Source organism: Mastigoproctus giganteus, chromosome 12, assembly GCF_048544385.1.
Source record: "Mastigoproctus giganteus isolate SK-2022 chromosome 12, ASM4854438v1, whole genome shotgun sequence".
NCBI classification, from domain to species: Eukaryota; Metazoa; Arthropoda; class Arachnida; order Uropygi; family Thelyphonidae; genus Mastigoproctus; species Mastigoproctus giganteus.
In genome coordinates, this window is record NC_143586.1 from 110,005,660 (window position 1) to 110,030,364 (window position 24,705).

Below are 24,705 nucleotides of genomic sequence, written 5' to 3' on the forward strand. Positions count from 1 at the left end.
TCTTTATCCATTGCAGCAACTTGCCCTTAATGCCATACCGCGACAATTTGTAAAGTAATCTTCCATGTGCAACAGTATCAAAAACATTCATGAAATCCAAGTATATGATATCAAATTATTTTTTTCATCCAGTTCCTTTGTTACCACATTTTAGTATCCAATCAAATTGGTCACACAAGACTTCCCCTTAATAAACCCATGCTGTGTCTGAACTATTACTGCAGTCTTGTGTAGGTGATCCTGCATCACTTCTTTAACCATTATTTTCCCCCACCTATAATTATTTTTGTATTTATAAATGATATTGATGATGGTATATCAAGCTTAATGTCCAAGTTACCATCCTTTAACCCCCACTTTGTGAATTGGGGATACATTTGCACATCTCCATTCCATGGGGACCTCCCCTGTATCTAAGGATGCTTTCATAATTATGGCCAAGGGTTTGCTAACTTCCCTCGCTGCCTCCTTCAATATAACTGGATAGATTCCATCTGCCCCATGTGCTTTTTTTATGTTTAATTTCAACAATTTCTCCGTTATTGCAAAATCATTTAGTTCCCCGTTAGAGTTTAGTAAACTTCTGTTCTCCTCTTCCTTACAGAATTCCTCATGTGTGAATGTAGATATAAAATACTCATTGTTTGTCAGCTACTTGAGCAGGATCATCAACAGCCGAACCACCAAAATGAAGTGAACCAATCTGATTCGCTGTTACGCTGTTTTCAAACGTGTTTGAAAGCAAAGTTTATTCTACTATGAGCAGTAAGACCTTATCAATAAATCTGTTTAAATTGTACTGGATTTAGTGAATTTGCTAATTGACCATTTGGAGAAAGAGCTTATAATGTATTCTGCAGAATATTGGCCTGGAATGAGAATGCACCTATTGCTCAGTTGCATGACGATTATATTCTATACTGATACCTTTGTCGAGTATACTTACACATATCTAGAGTTTTGCATCTTTGGTGCATGATAATGTTTTTCTAGTAACCGAGTACAGTAATTGTACACTCCTGATTCCTGTGATTGTTTTGTCTGGAGTATGAACAGCAAATTTATTTATTTATGAGATTAGAAGCTAATATACCTTATAAATTTTGAATAAAACTAAAACAAAAGTTTTGGTTTTGCTGTCAGTATATTTCAGCAGTCACAAGCACATTTTGGTTCTAGTTACGTGCTCTCAGTTTTCATAGTTTTAGTGGAATAAGAACTTGTAGAAGTGATTTTTATCATGTGGTTCAGATGAGTGAAAAGTGAAAGTCAAGTGAGGATGCTCTTGGAATTGGTGGGATGAAAAAGAACAGTCTATAGATTAAGTGGTCATTTTCACTTTTAATTTGTATTATTTGAGAAGAACCATGACTCAGACTATTGCCGCTGTTGTTGAAATGGAAGCAGAAACAACTCTTATGCAATTTTGTGGTATGATATTCTTGTGGCAGTGAGAAATTGCTGTAAGTTGGAAAGATATCAAGTAGTCCACTATAAGAGGTTGTTCGAAAAAACTGCCCATGGTTTGTCCATGACTATGAAGATTTCCAAAAAATTTAAGAAAATGTCACAAAAGGAGTTTTACACATGGCAAAACATCTTAACCTGGAAGTCAATACTGAAGGTGTGACAATTTGGAATTTCACAGAGAAGACCTTATGACCAATGATTTGATTGGGTTGCAGGCACAAATGTAATTTGAAGAAAGGAATGTTAGTGATGATAATTTCCAATACCATCATGATGAGGGCAGGTAAACAATTTGTAGTTATAGAGGATTCCATCCCAATGCTGAAAGAAGCAGTAATATTGTCAGAGGCCTTTATGATGTCACAGTTTGTTATAAGATTCTTCATGGTGAAAAGAAGAAGGCAACTTGTCAGCTTTCTTTGATGTATGATTTTCTAAGAATACATTGAATATGTAAATTGAGCATCATGTGTAAACTGAAGTACACAATGATTTTCATCAATTGTAAGTCACCTTTCCAGGAACATGCCCCAGAATCCCCAGTTTCTGGGGACATTCCCCAGAAACTGGGAATGTCCTACCTTTGACTCAGATTCTCTTTACTTCATTCTGCTAAATTTATTTGCTGTCTCTGTTGCTCTCTCTCAACTAAGAAATTTTCCAGAACTTCTTTTAAACTCAGTTCTCTCTCTCTCTGGTCCAAATTTCCTATCAGTTAATTGTGGATATTTTATTAATTTAATGGATATTTAATTTACCATTTCAACTTAAATAGCCTAAAAATTCCAAGTTGTCCATAATAGGAGTGAAAGTTCTGTTATTGGACAACCTGCATGGGCAATTCATTGAATGAGCTCAGCAGTGGTGCTGGAAAACAATTTTCAAAATTCACATCCACTACTGAGATAAATCAGGTCTTGAATATTTGAGCTCGGTGACAATAAACAGGCCATTACATTTTGGATACGTGGGAATCCTGGGGAACAAGCATTAACATTAGCAGAGGCATATGATGCAAGAAAGCAAGCTTACAGCATCAGCCAAAAAAAAACACCCTTCCCATTTCACCCATATATTTGCTCCAAAAGTTTGTTCACTTCTTCCTTGAATTTATTTAATCCATCAACTTCCACAGCAACAACAGATGGAAGTTTGTTCCAGCAATCAAGCACCCAGTGGCTAAAGGCAAATTTCTGCACATCTATTCTGTAACCGCCTTTCCTCAATTTGAATTTATGCCCCTTCAGGTTTGTAATCTGAGTAAGAGGAAGAATCTCATCAGCATTGAGCCTGCTCAAACCATTACAAACCTTATACACCTCAATCAGATCACCTTGCAGGTGCCTAGTCTCCAGATGCTGCAATTTGCAGAACTTCAGCCTTTCTTGGTAAGAGCAATCTTTTATTTCCCTCACCAATCTCATTAACATGCAGATCAATGCAGCAGGAAACCCTGTAGACATTGACTCCATTCTGATTCCCTCCACTGATTATAAACTAATCATACAACAACTGTGTAATGAACAATGGCCTCAACTGTGGACTATCCAAACTTGTAATAACTTGCTACAAATAAAGTAGATACCACAATTATGGAAATCCAACTTTACTGTACTGGTAAGAATGCAAATTTGTCACATCCATTTAACACAACTGTTTTTATTTCTTGGGGATGATCCATCACGCTGTTGACATTGCCATTATCCACTTACTGTAAAACATATCCTGGAATATGCTCGTTGTCATACTGCTGGGATCTCTTCCTTTGGATCCTCACTAACTTAACCACTAATCAGAAGCCACATCATTGGAGATGATGCCAATTTAAATAACCTGTTTGCATATTGAAAAGCAATCAGATTGTATAACTACTGAATTCTTTTCTATACCTGCTGATCATCATTTCAGTTTTAAGTGCAATTTGGCCATAGTAGCCCTTGCCATTAAATGTCCACCCTAAAACAACAATTCATCGAATGGAGAATTCAGCATAGCCTGGACAACAAGGTGTCAACAGGGAAGTAGATATACCATGCCCCAGCTCCTCCAGCTAGCTTTATATCATGAAGTTTTCCAGGCATAACCCATTCAGCAACATAAAAGAATCCTGAGCAGGATCATCAACAGTTGAACCATCAATATCCAGTGGACCAATTTGATTCATCCCCTTCCTTCTAGAGTTTACATAAGTAAAGAACTCCTTGCATCCTTTGCCAAAGATTTCTCGTAGTCTGCCTTTGCCTGCCTAATCTCCTTTGTGATTTGGTTTTCAAACCAGCTTATATCTATCATAGGCTTCTGTGTCACCCATTAATTTATGTGTCCCTTGCATTTTTCTTTTGTGCCACATGTCTAATTAGTTCATCTGACCTCCATTTAGGCCTGAATCTTGAACAATATTTCTTAGTTGGTATGAGAAACCTAGTAGCTTCCAAGATTATTTCTTTGAATGCTTCCCATTTTGAATTTGCTGTTGGTAACATCATCAGTTGGTCCCACCATATAGAATTTAAATACTGTTTCAGACCACCATAGTCACCTTTATGAAAGCGAAAACCCTTCTCTTTACTCCTGATGGTAGTTACCTCTTTGAGTAAATCCCACTTCAGCACACTGTGATCACTGCCACTTAATGGTTTCTTTATCTGTAGATTTAGACTGGATTGTAGGAAGTTTTATTTTAGCCAGCGAGTTAGAAATTACTGGAATAAGTTACCTTGCATGGGTGGTTGGGGAAATTCAAAGATCAGCTGGATGGGAGGAGAGAAATGCTATTCTTTTATTATTTATTTATTTTATTTTATTATTATTTTACCCCCCCCCCCCCCCCCCCCCCCCCCGGTTCAGCATAAGCCTTAGGCTTCCTTCCTCCATATGGCCATTACTAATAATAATACTAAATAATTTGCTATCATATTGTGTCCCACTTTGCAAATACTTAAGAACTTGTGATAAATTTGTATGCCTCTGCAAAATACTGAGTTTCATGCTGTATCCAATTCTGTAGTTATTTCAGAATTTTAATTGGCAAGAGTTTCATCATATGTTTTATGGCAACACCTGCAGTTAAACGATTTGCTTCTTTGATGCATAGTGCATCTACCACTAACTTTATAGGCATTAATGTAGATGTAGGTGCAGATAATAAATTAAATTCATCCTCACAGAAATAAATATTGAATCTAAATTAGTTAAAGCTTTCTTCACACTATATCTCAACTCAAAAAGCTTTCAAACATGAACAATAAACTGTTCCAATGAGCCTCGGAATCTAATTGCATGACAATTTATTTGCCAAATTCTGCTGCAGTATATAATTTTGTAAATATTTATTATTTTGATTGGTGGTTATAAAATCACAAAAAGGTGATTAAATCATAAACAATTATTTTTTAAATTAGTACCAAAAAACTAGTATTTTTGTATCAATACCGGTATTTAAATAATGGAAAAAAATGACTGGGATCCCTGTATTAGGAATCCCGGGACCTCTGTATTGTAAATCCTACTTGGCACACCAAGGGTCCTGGGCTGGATATCATCATTCTTCTCTTTCTTGGTGATTCATTTCTACTTCTGACTCTCTCTCTCTCTCTCTCTCTCAGGTTAACTAGGGAATATTTTTTGGCTGGTGCAGTATAAGCTTCAGGCTTCCTTGCACCATATGGCTAATAATAATTATAATTAATTTATAACTTTACAAGCATAAAGGAAGCTTTACAAGTATATCGAAACTCAATATCGTAATATATATAATAACGTAAACCATATAGCATATACAAATTATTTCTATGCATCAGTTATGCATTAATAACATTATGCATTACTTGTGCATAGCATCATTATTGCATTTAAGTGTATTAGTTTAGTGTATTATTCTCAATTAAATTGGATTTGAATGGAAATGATATCTCAGACCAGAGCAGCAAAGTAAAGGGCTCACAATTGTGGGAGAACTGAGGGAAGGTTGCCTTATAAATTATGGCCCTATGAAATGAAATTTTCTACTTGTTTGATATTTGTGGATCTATCTTGAATGGGACATGATACAGCCAAAGGGGTTGTCTTTGTCTGTGTCCAATGTAAAGAGTGTGAGGATATTAGGCATCAACTCAGCATTCTGATGGGCACTGATGAGAGCTTGAAGAATGGTGGAAGCCCTTAACGGAATTAAATTGGGGGCCCATCAAGCTCTCAGCTGCCCTCACTTCAACGCCAGACCTTGCACATCAGGCAAACACTGCAGCAACTCACAAGGCAGAATGTGCTGGTCCCACAGGCGGTAGCTATTGGTGACTGTTTTCAGGGTAATGGAAAATAAATGGTGAAAAAATGATAGGTGGAATTGGACCAGGGTATGTCTGCTGGGGGAGGAGGAGGAGGAGGAGGTTGATGCTGTTGTACAGCAGATATCTTTTAAGAGCACAAAAGGTGATAATATTGTTGTACATATTGGCACTAATGACATAAGTAGGAGATCTGAGGACTTACTTAAAAAGTAAAGGGCAATGTTGAGAAAATGTTGCAAGTTTGGGTTAAATTTGAAAGAGTCTTCAATTCTGTCCAGACATGATAGGAGGGAGTATATGATGAGACCCTTGTCACTTTAGGAGGGATAAAGAATTCTTCACATATATAAATGCCAAGAAGAGCAGGACAAACCAGATCGGACCTTTACATAAGGGAAAGGGGATAGTAATAAATACACCAGCTGCCGTTGCAGATGAACTCAACAGTTATTTTGCATCGATATTTACAAATGAAAAGCCTTTTGTGGCAAAGGGAAATTGTGGGAGCGAAGTTAAAAAATATGTAATTAATGATATTGAAATTTCGCAAGATTATTTAATGAAAAAACTTTCGAGCCTACAGACCAGTAAAGCTCCTGGAGTTGATGGGATATACCCTATGATCTTAAGAGAGGCGGCAAGCGAGTGCATTGAACCATTGAGGCTAATTATGCGAGCATCATTAGACTCTGGGGAGATTCCCTTGGATTGGAAAAGTGCAAATGTATCTCCCATACATAAGGGTGGCTCTAAAAGTGAAGTTGGAAATTATCGACCTGTCAGTCTGACTTCAGTAGTAGGGAAAATCATGGAGGCAATGATCAAGGGTGGAATTCAGGATCATTTGGATCGAATTGAAATTCTCAAGGATACTCAGCATGGTTTCGTAAAGGGAAAATCATGTTTAACAAATCTGGTTCGCTATTTCGAAAGGGTCACTCACGAGCTGGATTTAGGGAATAATTTCGACATTGTTTATTTAGATTTCAGCAAAGCTTTTGACTCAGTCCCACATGAGCGGTTGCTTTATAAGCTGGAACAGGTTGGAATCACTGGGAAAATCCTTAGATGGATAGAAGGATGGCTTCAGGGCAGGAGGCAGAGGGTTGTGATAAATGGCTATTCCTCAGATTGGGTTGATGTAAGAAGTGGGATTCCCCAAGGATCAGTATTAGGACCACTGTTGTTTTTAATTTTCGTAAACGACATTGATGAAGGGATAGAGGGCGTGATGTCTAAATTTGCAGATGATGTTAAAATTGGTAGAGTAGTTAATGATCACTGTCAAGCTGAGCTTCTTCAGAGAGACCTAGATAGACTTCAGGAATGGTCAGAAAAATGGCAGCTGTGCTTTAATCCAACAAAGTGTAAGGTATTACACCTGGGAAACAGTAATCCCAAAAAAACTTATTCACTTGGTGGAGTTCAACTAAACCCAGTACTGGAGGAAAGGGACTTGGGTGTTACGATACGGTCAGACATGAAGTTCTCTGAGCATTGTAGACAGGTTGCAAGGAAGGCCCATGGTGTCCTATCGATGATCTATCGAACTTTTGCAAGTAGAGATAGGGACGTGATAATCCCATTATATAAGGCTTATGTTAGACCACACTTGGAATACTGTGTTCAAGTATGGAGACCGCACCTGAAGAAAGACATCGAGCTTCTTGAAAGGGTGCAAAGAAGGGTAACTCGCCTGGTGAGATCGGCAAAAGGGCGTCCTTATGAAGAAAGACTTCGAATATGTGGGTTGCAGAGTTTGGAAACTAGACACCTTAGAGGAGATTTGATTGAGGTGTTTAAGGCTCTGAGAGGCATCAGTAAAATGAATGAGGACAAAATTTTCAAGATTATAAATGATGCTAGAACTAGGGGACATAAATTCAAGTTACGGGGGGAAATGTTTAGATTGGACTGCAGGAAGTTTTATTTTAGCCAGCGAGTTATAAATTACTGGAATAAGTTGCCTTCATGGGTGGTAGAGGCCGACAGTTTGGGGAAATTCAAAGGCCATCTGGATAGTACTTTCGGGTAAGGGAAGCGCATAGGATGATAGGTTTAATTTCCTTTTTATTTATTTTTTATTTTATTATTATTTTTTTATTTATTAATTATTATTATTTAGTTATTTATTTTTTGTCTTTATCATTGTTTTGTTCGGATTTTTTTTTTTTTTTTTTTTGGCTGGTGCAGCATAAGCCATAGGCTTTCTTGCACCATGCGGCCGTTACTAATACTAATACTAATACTCAATTTTCCTGGAGAGATTGAGCAAGGCTTGTGGGGTAGAATTTTTCTCAGCTTGGTTTTGCTTGTTGACAGGAGAGAATGCTTCTACAGGGATGGGATACACTTAAATAAAAGAGTGCAAGAATATTTGCTGATGCTATCGAGGCAGCATTAGATGGTTCAGAAAATTGCTAGTTTGGGAGGATATGCAGACTAATAGATTAACAATAGCTGCAGGCAGAAGTGAAAGTGATTTTTGCACTCCTTCTATTGGAATATGCAGCAGCCTGGAAAGCAAGGCAATGGGATTTCAGGCAATGCATGGGTCTCCTTGGAACAAGGAATACATTGGCTGTGTTAGAATAACTGAGAATAAGAGAGGTGCATGTATACCGGCATCCTCAAATGCTAGGAGCATAGTGAATAAATTTGATGAAGTGCTGATCAAGTTATCAAATGTAGACATTGTAGGGATATCAGAGATGTGGCACTCAGATATAAGGGATGCAGAATTTGAATATGTGGAGTACAATGTATATATAAAGGATAAACAGAACAGGAAGGGGGGGGGATGCTCTTAGTTAAGAAGCACATGAAATCTAATGTAGTGCATCAAGTTCACATGGATGGCCTGTGTTGAGTCAGTGTGGTGTGATATAAGCACTAGGAAAACAAAAATGAGTGTAGGAGTTTGTTATACACAGTGCAGCAATTGAAAAACAAGACTGATGTTATGCTTATCTGCAGTCAAGGTAATTGGAAATTTCTGCCATTTCAGAATGTAGTGTCAGCTGAACTACATCTCTCCCGTGTCTGTGGACAATGGAACAAAAAGCAGACATCAAGTTTTTGTTCGACTGGTGAGCAAAAGTGCTTTGAGAATGTTTCAAATGATGAAGCAAGTGTATGGAGAGAATTGTCTGTTTCATGCATGTGTGTTTGAGTGCCATAAGTGTTTTGTCCATAGACTAGAATCACTGGAAGACAACGAAAATCCAGGCCCAGCATGGCCTTATGAAATGAAAACAGTTCAGATGTTGGAGGTGATTGAAAAAGTGGTGCAGGAAATCATTACTAATCACCAATGCAATGTTTCAAATGATTTCAGAAGATGTATGCATTAATAAGGAAACCATTCAACAAATAGTAACTCAGGATTTGAAGAAAATGAAGGTCTGCGCAGTTTGTTCCGCATTCGTTAATAGACAGTCAACAACAGGTGCGAGTTTAACATTGCAGAGAACTCATTGAGGCCACTGAAAGCAAACCCAACTTCTTAAATTTAATCGTTATGGGTGATGAGACATGGTGTTTTCAGGATGACTCTACGACAAAGTCTGGAATGGAAGTCAGCAAATTCTCCTAAAGCTATAAAAGTTCGTCAAGTTAGGTCAAAAATCAAAATCCTGCTCATCACTTTCTAAGATAGCAAGGGAATTGTGCACAAAGAGTTTGTGCTCAATGACCAGATTGTTACTTTTGGAGTTTTTAAACATTTGTTGCAGAGAATCAGTCGTGTTCATCCTCAGTATGGAGGAGATGGCAGTTGGTTCCTCTTGCATGACAATGCACCAAGCCATAACCTCTCCTCTCGCTGTTTGGAAGTTTTTGGATAGCAAAAAAGTCTGCGTACTGTAACATCCACTGTATTCACCAGAATTAACCCCATGTGACTTCTTTTTGTTCCCAAAGCTTACACCACCACTTTGACTGGTATACTGCTGAATTCTCATTCAGCAGTATACCAGTCACAGCCTCTCACCAATTGATCCATGGATGCAGGAGGATGCTATTTTGAATAAACTAAGGTTAGTTTACATATACATGTGTAAATAAGCCTAGTTTACACATATGTATGTAAATAAGCCTAGTTTACACATACATAGGATCATTATTTTTTTATAATATCAGTCTCATTTACCAATTGCTGCAATGTATAGGCCTAGTAAACGTGAGAGTACAACAAGCAATTATATGAAGAAATAGAGAGGCCAGTAAATCAGAATGGCTTATAATGGAGAATTTTAACTGTCTAGATATTGACTGGGAATTGTGGGTTGGTCACTCAAACACTAGCAACACTTTTTGTGGATTTATTGGATGACTGTTTTATACAGCAGCATGTTAGAGAGGCAACAAGACAGGCCAAGAGAGAGAGAGAGGGGGAGAACAATATTTTTGATCTGATTATCAGCAGTGATTCTTCATGCATTAAGAATCACTGCCTTTCTAGTGTGTGAGTGACGAAACCACAAATTCCAGTCAATATATGGGAAATTAAAATCCCCCATTATAAGACACTCTGATTTACTGGCCCACTGTTTTTCTTTGTACAACAGTTTATTATACTGATCAGAGTCATTAATCCTATAGCACACTCCTCCTCTCAATTTTGCTTTCCCAGTGCTTATGTCACACAAAATTGACTTGACACTGCATTGTCCAGCCATGTCGATTGGCTGTACTTCATTGGATTTTATGTTTCTTAACCAATAGCATAACCCTTCCTAACCTGTCTATCCTTCCTGTACACATTGTACTCCCGAAATTCCAGTTTTTCATTCCTTATATCTGTGTGACACCATGTCTCTGTTATCCCAACAATATTTGCCTTTGAAGTTTTGACCAACACCTCAAATTCAAATTTATTTACCAAACTCTTAGCATTGGTGTACACACAAGTATACATTCACCTGTTTCTATTCTTAGCTACCCTAACACAGCCCATGTATTTACTTGTTCTGCAATTACTCCCAGTAGTCTCTGGAATCCCCTGCATCTTGTTTTCCAGACTGTTGCTCATTTCAATAGAAGCAATGCAAGGTTCGCTTTCAGCCAGTGGCTACTGTTAATCTATTAGGCTGTGTATCCCCCCAAGTTAGCAGTTTTCTGACCCACCTAACTCTGCCTCAATAGCATCAGCAAATATTCTTGCACCCTTTCTATTTAAGTGTATCCCATCCCTGTAGAAGCAGTCTCTCCTGTTACAGTTTGATAGACTTCTGGCATTTTACTCCCTTAACTCCTCATGTGTGAATGTAGATAGAAAATAGTCATTCAGATTATCAGCTATCTGAGCAGGATCATCAACAGTCAAATCATTGATATCAAGTGAACCAATCTGATTCATCCCCTTCCTTTTAGAGTTTATATAAGTAAAGAAGAAGTCCTTGCTGTTTTTCTTAGCATGCTTTGCCAAAGACTTCTCGCAATCAGCCTTCGCGTGCCTAATCTTCTTTGTGACTTGATTACAGACTAGCTTATACCTGCCATAGGCTTCTGTGTCACATGATAATTTATATTCATCCCATGCATTTTTCTTCTCTGCCACGAGTCTCATTAGTTCATATGACATCCGTTTAGGCCTAAACCTTGAACAATATTTCTTAATCGGTATAAAAAGCCTAGTAACTTCCACGATTAGTTCATTGAATGCTTCCCACTTAGAATGTGCTGTTAGTGACATCATCAGATGGTCCCACTGTACAGAATTTAAAAACTGTCTGTGACCACTATAGTCACCTTTATGGAAGCAAAAACCCTTCCATTTACCCCTGATGGTAATTATATCTTTAAGTAAATCCCACATCAGTACACTGTGATCGCTGCCACCTAGTTGTTCCTTTATCTGCATATTCTTTATACATGAATAATCACTGCTGTAATCAGATCAAGAGTATTACCATCTGGTTGCCTCTCGAACATGCTGTAGAAAACAATCATCCAATAAATCCTCAAAAGTCTTGCTAGTTTGCGAGTGACCAACCCACAAGTTCCAGTTAATTTTGGGGAAGTTAAAATCCGTGATTATAACACAATCTGATTTACTGGCCCATTCTCTCTCTCTGTACAATTGTTCATTGTACTCATTAGAGTCATTAGGCCTATAACACACTCCTCTCATTTTTACTTTCCCTTTGCTTATGTCACCCCAAACTGACTCAACATTGCACTGTCCATCTATGTGAACTGGATGCACTCCCTTAGATTTTATGTTTTTCGTAATTAATAGCATAACCCCTCCTCCCTTCCTATCCTGTGTATCCTTTCTGTACACATTGTACTCCCCAAATTCCAATTCTGCACTGCTTATATCTGTGTGACACCATGTCTCTGATATCCCAACAATATCTGCCTTTGATGTCTTGACTAGCACTTCAAATTCATCAGATTTATTTACTGTACTTCTAGCATTGGTGTAGATGCAAGTATACATGAACCTGTTCTTATTCATAGTCACCCTAACACAGCCCATGTATTTATTTGTTTCATGATGACTCCTACCAGTCCCTGAACCCCCCAGCATCCTGCCCTCCAGTCCACTGCTCATTCTAAAAGAAGCAGGCACGGATCACTTTCACTTCTGCTGCTACTATTAACCTTTTAATCTGTGAATCCCTCCAAGCTATAAGTTTTCCAACTCACCTAATGCTGCCTGGAAAGCATCAGCAAACACTCTTGCACCATTCTATCTAAGTGTATCCCATATTTGTAGAACCAGTTTCTCCTGTTAACAAACAAAAACCACACTGAGAAAATTTGCCCTCTGCATTCATATTCTGGTTCAATTCCACCTATCCTTTTTACACAATATATTACCCATCTCCCTGACAATAGAGTTACTGACAATAATTAACTACTGTCTGACCAGTGCATTCTGCTTTGGAGATTGCTGCTGTGTTGCCTGATGCAGTGAGCTCTGGCATTGAGTTGGACAGCTAAGAATTTGATGGGTTCCCCATTTTAATACCTTCAAGAGCATCTACCCGTCTCTTCAACTCTCATAAGCGCCCATCAGAATGCTAAATTGGTGGCTAATTTCTTGACACTGCACCTAGCAGATACAAAGACATCCTCCTTGGCTAGATCTTGTTCTGTTCCATAGATATCTGCAAACATTTCACAAGTTGCACATTTTTTAGGCTGTGATGTGTTGGAGAATCGCCCCTCCATTCTCCCCCACATCACAGCACTCCTGCTACTTTGTGCCCTTTGCTTTGCTGCTCTAGTCCTGGGCATGATAAATAAATTAACATTGAAAATTAATAAGATTAATAAATTTAATTGATTAATTATCAATACTATGCTATCTAATAGATACGTAAATGCAGTGATACGTATTACTATCTAGTTTTACGTTAGAAGCTACCTTTTTACCACAGTTCAAATATACCATTGTTTCGAACGAAACAATGGTATATTAAGTAGTAACCTACAAAAACTCTATCTAAATTAAAAATAATAATAATGAGCATAACTAGAACTATAAAGCTATTTATAAAGTACAATATATGACAATAATATACTAAATAATTTTGTTATATTTATAGACCCTGCTTTCTGAAGTTTGTCAACATGTCTTGTACTGGTCAACTTGTTAAAGAAGGGCAAAAATCTTCTGGTGTAAGTATTTTCTGTATAGTATATGTGTATATAATGTGTACGAACTCCCTATGTACAGGGTAATCAAGGTGATCAAAAGAAGAGACATATTTACTGTGACTAAACCAATAATCACCCACTGAAATGCAAGTTACATTTAGAAAAAAAAAAAAAAAAAAGACAAAAGTCTGGTATGCATTTATTGTATAGTTCTGCAGTGCCAAAACATTAGCATTAGTATTAGTAGAGGCATATGATGCAAGAAAGCACAGCCAAAAAAAAACAAAAAAAAAAAAAATGCTCCCATTTCACCCCTCGGTTCGTTCATTCCAAATACTTGTCCAGCTTAGCCTTAAATTTATTTAGGCTATCAACTTCCACAACAAAGGATGGCAGTCTGTTCCACCAACCAACCAACTACCCGCTGGCAAACTTCCACACATCTATCCTACATCTGTCTTTCTTCAGTTTGAATATAGGCCCTCTCAGGTGATTGTTCTGAGTAAGAGGAAGAATCCCATCAGCATTGAGCATGCTCAAACCATACAAGGCTTTGTACACCTCTATCAGATCACCTCGCTCGTGCCTAGTCTCCAGACACGGTAATTTGCAAAACTTAAGCCTTTCTTCGTAAGAGCAACCCTTGGTTCCATTCACTAATCTTGTTGTCCTTCTCTGTACTTGTTCCAACAGCTCTACATCCTTCTTAAAATAAGGCCTCCAGACCTGTATACAGTACCCAAGGTGTGGCCTGACCATCACCATAAGGCGATGCTCAGAAAACTTCATATCTGCCTGAACAATTACCCCCAGGTCCTTTTCGTTCTCTACCACTGTCAGTGTAGTACCAGAGAGTTGATACATTACTCTGGGGTTACTGCTTCCCATATGTAGTACTTTACATTTGTCAATGTTAAACTTCATTTGCCACCTCTCAGTCCTTCTCAACTTTTCTAGATCCTGTTGCAGCAGCGTACTGTCATTTGTGTCCTTAACAACCTGCCAACCTTCGTATTGTCTGCAAACTTGGACCTTAAGCTTGATATACCATAATCAATATCATTTATAAATACAGAAAACAACAATGAACCCAACACTGAACCCTGAGGGAATCCACTAATAACATTAGTCCACAATGAGCAGTGTCCATTGATTACCACTCTCTGTCTTCTCCCACTCAACCATCCCTTTATCCATGGCAGCAATTTTCCTCCAATGCTGCACTGCTCCAATTTGTTCAGCAGTCTTCCATGTGCAACAGTATTAAAAGCCTTTCCAAGGTCCAAATTTATGATATTAGAGTTATTCCCTGCATCCAAGTTCTTTGTGACCACATCATAGTGTCCAATCAAATTGGTCAGGCAAGACTTTCCCTTAACAAAACCATGCTTTGTCCGAGCTATAACTGAAGTCTTGTTTAGATGATCCTACAGTGTTGCTTTAACCAGTGCATCCATTAATTTTCCTGGAACAGAAGTTAAACTAACAGGTCTATAATTACTTGTGTCGCCGTTTGATCCTCAGTTGTGAATTGGGGTCACATTTGCACATCTCCAGTCCATGGATCCCCTGGGTCCAAAGAAGCTCTCATAATTATGGCGAAAGGTTTCCTTACTTCCTCTGCTGCCTCATTTAATATAACTGGATAGATACCATCCACCCTGGGTGCCTTTGTTATGTTTATCTTCAACAATTTCTCCTCCACTTTCCTCTCAGTTATTACAAAATCATCTAGCTCACTGCCAGAGTTTAATTCACCTCTGGCATTCTCCTCCCCGAATAACTCCTCATGTGTGAATGTAGATGCAAAATACTCATTTAGTATGTTAGCCACCGAACAGGATCATCAACAGTAGAACCATCAATATCCAGTGGTCCAATCTGATTCATCCCTTTCCTTCTACAGTTTACATAGGTAAAGAACTCTTTGCTGTTTTTCTTTGCATCCTTTGTCAAAGATTTCTCATAATCTGCCTTTGCCTGCTTAATCTCCTTTGTGACTTGGTTACAGACCAGCTTATATATATCATAGGCTTCCATCTGCTTACATCTTCACCCATTAATTTATATGTATCCCATGCATTTTTCTTCTCGCTACGTCTCATTAGTTCATCTGACATCCATTTAGGCCTAATCTTTGAACAATATTTCTTAGTTGGTGTGTAAAGCCTAGTAGCTTCCAAGATAAATTCTTTGAATGCTTCCCATTTTGAGTTTGCTGTTGGTAACATCATCAGTGGGTCCCACTGTATAGAATTTAAATACTGTCTCAGACCACCGTAGTCGCCTTTACAAAAGCAAAAACCCTTCTCTTAATCCCTGATGGTAGTTATCTCTTTGAGTAAATCCCATTTCAGCACACTGTGATTACTGCCACCTAGTGGTTCCTTTATCTGCCGATTATTAATGCATGAAGAATCACTACTGATAATCAGATCAAGAGTATTATTCCCTCTAGTTGCCTCCCGAACATGCTGCTGTAGAAAACAATCATCCAATAAATCCACAAAAGCCTTGCTAGTGTGTGAGTGACCAACCCACAAATTCCAGTCAATATCTGGGAAATTAAAATCCCCCATTATAGGAGTCTCTGATTTACTGGCCCACTCTATTTCCCTGTACAGTTTCTTATTATACTCATCAGAGTTATTCGGCCTATAACACACTCCTACTCTCAATTTTGATCTCCCAATGCTTATGTCACACTAAACTGACTTGATACTGCACTGTCCAGCGATGTCGACTAGCTTCACTTTCTTGGATTTTATGTGTTTTTTACCTAATAGCATAATGCCTCCTCCCTTCCTATCCTGTCTACCTTTCCTGTACACATTGTACTCCCCAAATTCCAGTTCTGCATTCCTTATATCTGTGTGACAACCTGTCTCTGTTATCCCAACAATATCTGCCTTTGATTTTCTGAGCAATACCTCAAATTCATCAAATTTATTTACCAAACTCCTAACATTGTGTACATGCAAGTATACCTGCACCTGTTCCTATTCTTAGCTACCCTAACACAACCCATGTGTTTACTTGTACTGCAATAACTCCCAGCAGTCTCTGAAATACCCACAATCTTGTTTTCCAGGCTGCTGCTCATTCCAATAGAAGCAGTACAAGAATCACCTTCACATCTGCCGGCGGCTGCTGTTAATCTATTAGTCATTTTATCACCCCAAGCTTGCAGTTTTCTGACACACCTAACACTGCCTCGATAGCATCAGCAAATATTCTTGCACCCTTTCTATTTAAGTGTATCCCATCCCTGTAGAAGCAGTCTCTCCTGTTAACAAGTACAGACCAGGCTGAAAAAATTCTACTCCTTGAGCCTTGCACAATCTTTCCAGGGCTGAATTGATCGACAAGGCTCTCATCATATACTCCCTCCTATTGTGTCTGGGCAGAATTGCAGACACTTTCAAATTCAACCCTAATTCACAGCTTTTTTATAACAGGGACCTGTACTTGTTAAGTAATTCCACCTTTCTCCTACTCTTAATATCATTAGTAGCCAACGTGTACAACAATATCACCTTTTGTGCCCTTAAAAGATATCCGCGCTACAACATCATCAACCTTTGCCCCATCAACATCAATTTCTTGGCATGTGTTTTATAATATTTTAATTTATGTCTACTTGTGTATGTGGTCTGAGCAAGAGATGGATTCCAACGGCATTGAGCTTACTCACTCCATTCAGTGCCTTAAACACCTCAGTTAGATCTCCTTGCAGGCACTTAGTATCCAGATGCTGCAATTTGCAAAACTGAAGCCTTTCTTGGTAATAGCAATTTTTTATTTCCCTCACCAATCTTGTTCTTTTTTGCACCTTTTCTAACATATGCACATCCTAAAATGAGGCTTCTAGACCTATATTGGGTACTCAAGATGTGGCCTAACCATTGCCTTTTACAAGGAGATTATTACCTACTTATCCTTGCTGGAAAAATTCCTGTGTATCATTGATAAAACCCCACGAGCCGTCCTGGCAGCCTGTCTGCACTCCTCAGAGAATTTCATATCTGACTACACAATGACATCAGGTCTCCTTTGTTTTCCACTGCCCTGAGTGTGGTACTATACAGTTGGTATGTTAATGTGGGATTATTCTCCCTATATGAAGTACCTTGCATTCATCAATATTAAACTTAATTTGCCACTTCTCAGCCCATCTGCCTAATTTGTCTAGATCTTGCTCCTTAATGCCACTACTCTAGTTTGTACTAGCAGCCTTTCATGTGGAACAGTACTGCAAGTTTTCCTGAAACCTAAGTATATGATATCAGAATTACTGTTTGCATCCAATTCCTTTATTAATGTGTTATAGTATCTAATCAGATTGCTCAGACAGAAATCCCCCCTTTCTCACTCCTGTTAAACTTTTGTGATTTCCATATAATTACATTCCTGTTAAGATGATGCTGTAATACATTTTTTTAACCCCAATTCCATTTCCCTGGAGCTTGACTTCTGTTAAGTTAACTGAAGTCAAGGTATTGGGTTTACACAGTGTGGCAATTGGAAAACAAGACTGATGCTAGAAAAATAAATAATGATCCCACGTAAACTAACTTTGGTTTATCAAAAGTAACTTCCTCTTGTGTCCATACCCTACATACAGCAATCACGAAGCGACTGGTTATACTGTTTAGTGATCTCATCACAGCTTGTTGAATGTTGTTGATGTCATGAAAATAACAGCCTTTGAGTGGTGCCATGAGCTTTGGCAGTGAGCTAAGTCTGGTGAATACAGTAGTTGTGACAGTGTGCAGACTTCTTTGCTAGCCAAAAACTCCCAAACAATGAGAGCCTTGTGGCTTGGTGCATTGTCATTCAAGAGAAACCAAATGGTATCTTCTCCAAACTGAGGCCACACACAATTGATTCTCTGCAACAAACATTTTGAAACATCCAGATAGTAGGCAGCAGTAACACTTTGGCCACCGGGCACAAACTCTTTGTGCACAATTTCCCTGCTATTATAGAAAGTGATGAGCATGGTTTTGATTTTTTACCTTTCTTGACAAACTTTTTTGGCTTTGGGGAGAGTTCGCCAACTCTCCCCAAGTTTGTTACTTTGGAAAAAGTAACAAACTTGGGGAGAGATGGCGAAAGTTTGTTACTTTGGAAAAAGTAACAAACTTGAGGAGAACAAACTCACGGGATTGTACTGAAAATGCCACATCTTGTCACCAGTAACAATTGAATTCAGGAAGCTGGGTTTAGTTCAGCGGCCTCAGTGAGTTCTCTGCAGTGTTCAACTTATGGAATGTATATCTCATTTATTACAATTCCCAAAAAAAAAGTAGTGCATGCCAAGGAAGGGGTTCCTAGTGATGTGCATAGAAAATATTCTCTAAAATGAGAATATTCTCAATTAGATTTTCCTTGATAATTATCCATCATTACAACCTTCACACTTTATCCAGTCATCAGGCAGTTTCTCATTTAGGAAAGCTACATTCATGTGAAAATATAGTGGCATACCAGCTTTCAGAAACAAAAGATGTGGGTTGTTTTCTTACAAATGAGGTATCAGCCAAGAAAGGTGATTTTTGTCTACAATATTTGGATGCTGAATTGGATGCTGGATTGGATGCTGAAACCCTACTATAACAACAACAATAGAATTGTACACACACTCTTCTGCTTTGGTGCTTCAGGGAGTGAAATATGTATTTGAAGATCGCGTGATCTCTTTGACGATGCAACACGAGCATGTAAAAACGCTTCATGTCTCTTATGAAGAGTCTGCTGACGAGGCTACTAGTGACGGTCGTGTTCCAAGCCGCTAAGTGGATTTTTCTTATTTATTGATTTGAAATTATTGTTTTTCTAAAACTTTTGATTTAAATTTAGTAGTATAACATTATTTTGTGATTTTTTGATTAATTTGGTGTATTTATTCTTTACTCGGCCTTGTAAAAGTATCGGTAAGGATTTCCACGTGTTCGTAACTACCGCTACCGTTATTAACTTTCCCGCCATTGTGATACCGTACTAGATATACCGTAGGTTATATACCGTACTAGATAGCGTTAGTTGAACTTCGTTAGCAGTTAAATTGTACGTTTAAATAAATACATATAACGACTTAGATTACAAACGTAATATAATTAATAACATAACATAATTAATTAATAAATTAATAGAATCATGACTCAGACCAGAGCAGCAAAGCAAAAGGCTCAAGCTAATGGAAGTGCTGTGGCTCAGAGCAGAACTGAGGGGGGCAGTTGTCCTCTGACTCACAGCCTTATAAAATGCACTGTTTGCTTGATGTTTGCAGAGCAATCGGGTACGGGACATGATACTGCCAAGGGGGATGTCTTTGTGTGTGCGCGATGCAAGGAGTGTATCGATATCAGGCAACAACTCGGCGTTCTTTTGGGCCTATATGAGAGCTTGAAGGACAGGGTGGATGCCCTCGAAGAAACTAAATTGAGGGGCCCATCAAGCTCTCAGCTGCCCACATCAACGCCAGAGCTTGCACTTGGGCATCGCGTGACACAGAGACAACCCCCAAGGCAGAATGCGCTGGTCCCGAAGGAACTAGTAGTTGTTGGTGACTCTATTGTCAGGGAAACGGGGAACATGCTTTGTAAAAAAGATAGGTGGAACAGGACCAGGGTATGTCTGCCAGGGGCAAAGGTTGATGACGTTGTAGAGCGAATATCATCTTTTAAGGGCACAAAAGGTGATATAGTTGTACACGTTGGCACTAATAATATTAAGAGTAGGAGACCGGCAGAATTACTTAACAAGTACAGGTCACTGTTGAACAAAAGCCGAGAATTAGGGTTGAATTTGAAAGTGTCTGCAATTCTGCCCAGACACGATAGGAGGGAGTATATGATGAGAGCCTTGTCGATCAATTCGGCCCTGGAAAGATTGTGCAAGGCTCAAGGGGTAGAATTTTTTTCAGCCTGGACTGTACTTTTAACAGGAGAGATTGCTTCTACAGGGATGGGATACACTTAAATAGAAAGGGTGCAAGAATATTTGCTGATGCTATCGAGGCAGTGTTAGGTGGGTCGGAAAACTGCTAGCTTGGGGGGGAGACAAAGACCAATAGATTGACAGTAGCCACTGGCAGAGGTGAAAGAGATTCTTGCACTGCTTCTATTAGAATGAGCAGAAGCCTGAAAAACAAGATGCATGGTATTTCAGAGACTGCTGGGAGCCATTGCGGTACAAGTAAACACATGGGTTGTGTTAGGGTAGCTAAGAATAGAAACAGGTGCAGGTATACTTGCGTGTACACCAATGCTAGGAGTTTAGTAAATAAATTTGATGAATTTGAGGTATTGCTCAAAACATCGAAGGCAGATATTGTTGGGATATCAGAGACGTGGTGTCACACAGATATAAGGGATGCGGAACTGCAATTTGGGGAGTACAACGTCTACAGAAAGGATAGACAGGATAGGAAGGGGGGAGGTGTTATGCTATTAGTTAAGAAACACATAAAAACCAAGGAAGTGAAGCCAGTCGACATCGCTGGACAGTGCAGTGTGGAGTCAGTTTGGTGTGACATAAACATTGGGAGATCAAAATTGAGAGTAGGAGTGTGCTATAGGCCTAATGACTCTGATGAGTATAATAAGGAACTGTACAGGGAAATAGAGTGGGCCAGTAAATCAGAGTGTCTTATAATGGGAGATTTTAATTTCCCAGATATTGACTGGAATTTGGGGGCTGGATACTCACACACTAGCAGGGCTTTTGTGGATTTATTGGATGATTGTTTTCTACATCAGCATGTTCGGGAGGCAACTAGAGGGAGTAATACTCTTGATTTGATTATCAGCAGTGATTCTTCATGCATTAAGAATCTGCAGATAAATGAACCACTAGGTGGCAGTGATCACAGTGTGCTGAAGTGGGATTTACTCAAAGAGGTAACTACCATTAGGGGTAAAGGGAAGGGTTATTGCTTCCGTAAAGGCGACTACGATGGACTGAGACAGTATTTAAATTCTATACAGTGGGACCAACTGATGATGTTACCAACAGCAAATTCAAAATGGGAAGCATTCAAAGACCTTATCTTGGAAGCTACTAGGCTTTACATACCAACTAAGAAATATTGTTCAAGGTTTAGGCCAAAATGGATGTCAGATGAACTAATGAGGCATATGGCAGAGAAGAAAAATGCATGGGATACTTACAAATTAACACATGACACAGAAGCCTATGATAGATACAAGTTGATATGCAACCAAGTTACAAAGGAGGTTAGGCAGGCGAAGGCAGATTACGAGAAATCCTTGGCAAGGGATGCAAAGAAAAACAGCAAAGAGTTCTTTACTTATGTAAACTCTAGAAGGAAAGGGATGAATCAGATTGGTCCACTTGATATTGATGGGTCAAGTGTTGATGATCCTGCTCAGGTGGCTAACAAACTAAATGAATATTTTGCATCGACATTCACACATGAGGAGTTATTCAGCGAGGGGAATGCCAGAGGTGTATTCAACTCTAGCAGTAAGTTACAGAATCTTGAAATAACTGGGAGTAAAGTGGAGGAGAAACTGTTGAAGATAAACAGAAGAAAAGCACCCGGGGTGGATGGGCTCTATCCAGTTATATTAAAGGAGGCAGCAAAGGAAGTAAGCAAACCCTTAGCCATAATTATGAGAGCTTCCTTGGACTCAGGGGAGGTACCCATAGACTGGAAATGTGCAAATGTGACCCCAATTCACAAAGGAGGATCAAAGGCTGACACAAGTAATTATAGACCTGTGAGCTTAACTTCTGTTCCAGGAAAATTAATGGAGGCACTGGTTAAAGACGCACTGCAGGATCATTTAGACAAGACTTCAGTTATAGCTCAGACACAGCATGGTTTTGTTAAGGGGAAGTCTTGCCTGACCAACTTGATTGGATACTATGATGCAGTCACAAAAGAACTGGATGCAGGGAATAACTTTGATATTATATACTTGGATCTTAGAAAGGCTTTTGATACTGTTGCACATGGAAGACTGCTACACAAATTGGAGCAGTGTGACATTGGAGGCAAATTGCTGCTATGGATAAAGGGGTGGTTGAGGGGGAGAAGACAGAGAGTGGTAATCAATGGACACTGCTCATCGTGGACTGATGTTATTAGTGGAGTCCCTCAGGGCTCAGTGTTGGGTCCATTATTGTTTTCTGTATTTATAAATGATATTGATGATGGTATATCGGGATTAATGTCCAAGTTTGCAGACGATACAAAGGTTGGCAGGGTTGTCAAGGACACTACTGACACTATGCTGCTGCAACAGGATCTGGAAAGGTTGAGCAGATGGGCTGAGAGGTGGCAAATGAAGTTTAACATTGACAAATGTAAAGTACTACACATGGGAAACAGCAACCCCAGAGCAACGTATCAACTCTGTGGTACAACACTGACAGTGGTAGAGAATGAAAGGGACTTGGGGGTGGTTGTGCAGGCAGATATGAAGTTCTCTGAGCAGTGCAGACGGGCTGCAAGAGTAGCTCAAGGAGTATTGTCAATGATATACAGGAATTTTTCCAGCAGGGATAAGGAGGTGATTATTCCATTGTATAAGGCGATGGTCAGGCCACACCTAGAGTACTGTATACAGTTCTGGAGGCCTCATTTCAAGAAGGATGTAGAGCTGCTGGAACGAGTACAGAGAAGGGCAACAAGATTAGTGAATGGAACAAAGGGGTGCTCTTACGAAGAAAGGCTTAAGTTTTGCAAATTACAGTGTCTGGAGACTAGGCACCAGCGAGGTGATCTGATAGAGGTGTATAAAGCCTTGAATGGTTTAAGCATGCTCAATGCTGATGGGATTCTTCCTCTAGCTCAGAATAATCACCTGAGAGGGCATAAATTCAAATTGAGGAAAGACAGATGTAGGATAGACGTGCGGAAATTTGTCTTTAGCCAGCGGGTGGTTGGTTGGTGGAACAGACTTCCATCCCTTGTGGTGGAGGTTGATAGCCTAAATAAGTTTAAGGCTCAGCTGGACAGGTATTTTGAACGAACAGAGGGGTGAAGTGGAAGTGGTTTTTTTTTTTTTTTTTTTTGGCTGATGCTGCATAAGCTTGCTTTCTTGCATCAAATGCCTCTACTAATGCTAATGCTAATGCTAATAATATCTTGAGAAGTAATTTAATCCCAGTGACTGTCCAAGAAATGTAAGTGCACAAAATACTTGTTCCAGTGCTTTGAATTGTTCGGCATTCTTTCACAAAAGATGGTTGAACTTTGTTAGCCTAAGAAAACTCTTTGAGTTCTGAGTTTGTTTATATATCTAAGTTTCTTTTCAACTTTTGGCACTACTTTTTAAGAATTTGAAAAGGAAAGCTGAAAATATGATGCTTCCCTAGATGCTGCTTCTAAAACAAACAAACAAACTGCTTCTGTTGGAATATGCTGTCTGGAAAGCAGAGTGTCAGGGATTTCAAGGCTTTATGGGGGGGGGACTGGTGTACACTAGCCCCACCACTAGCAAGCCTTGAATTTGAAGTGCTGGTCAAGTCAGGAAATGTTGACATTGTGGGATATCAGAGACATGGTGTCACTTAGATATAAGGGACACAGAATTTAATATGGGGGTATAGAAGGGATATAGGGTTTATTGTCAAGTGGCATCAGGGGGGGGTCTTCCCCTAAAACTGCTTAGTATTCTCTGTGTGCAGTAGAAACTCTGTAAATGCCAGAGGTAGTGTAAGTTTTGGTGTTGGGCTGTGTAGTGTTGGGTTGTGTTGGTCTGTTGTTCCTCTGGCATTTAGCCTTGGGGGGGGGCCCTAGTGGGACCCCATGTTGCCCATCCACTGCCCTGAGGAGGCAGCTGGGTATTGCAGGCAACAGATATAGTCACTGGTGAGGATGAACTGAGCACCTGAGCTTGCCAGGGGAAACTCCAGGACAAAAAAAAAAAAAAAATGAAGGTAGGAGGGAACAGATAACAGATGAAGACAAGGAAGTTGGATGACAGGAAGACTGTCCACTTGAAAACAGGAAGTTAGAGGGGGCTCCACATGGGAGGCTGTCAAGAACAGTAAAAGTTTTGTGGTGGTAGAGTCCACCAATGTTTGGGTGGGAAGGGGTATGTGATTGGTTAGGGGTAAAGTCATAGCACATGTCATACCCTATGACAGCGTGCCCTAGGAGGGGAAGAGATTGTACTGTGAATGCACAGTGGCTCTCTATATAAGATCTCGCACCTGCCAGACCAGCTGGTGTCAGTAGTTCCCACGCCATGCCTCAAGGAGGGAAGAGGCATGATATTATCATGGCAGGGTACTCCTAATAGGTTGCCCCCACTGCAATTTAATTTAGGAGCACACACAGAGCACACACACTTCACAT

At 39.3% G+C, this 24,705-nt stretch overlaps 1 protein-coding gene across 1 annotated transcript in view; it reads left to right on the top strand.

Moving 5' to 3' along the window:
• LOC150077337 (HORMA domain-containing protein 1-like) overlaps positions 1-24,705 on the top strand; it is a 578,215-nt gene that overhangs the window by 14,752 nt on the left and 538,758 nt on the right. Inside the window, exon 2 of the mRNA XM_090385860.1 lies at positions 13,319-13,391. Coding sequence (XP_090241986.1) covers positions 13,344-13,391 — 48 coding nt within the window. The 5' untranslated portion in view covers positions 13,319-13,343. The remainder of the gene's footprint in view (positions 1-13,318; positions 13,392-24,705) is intronic.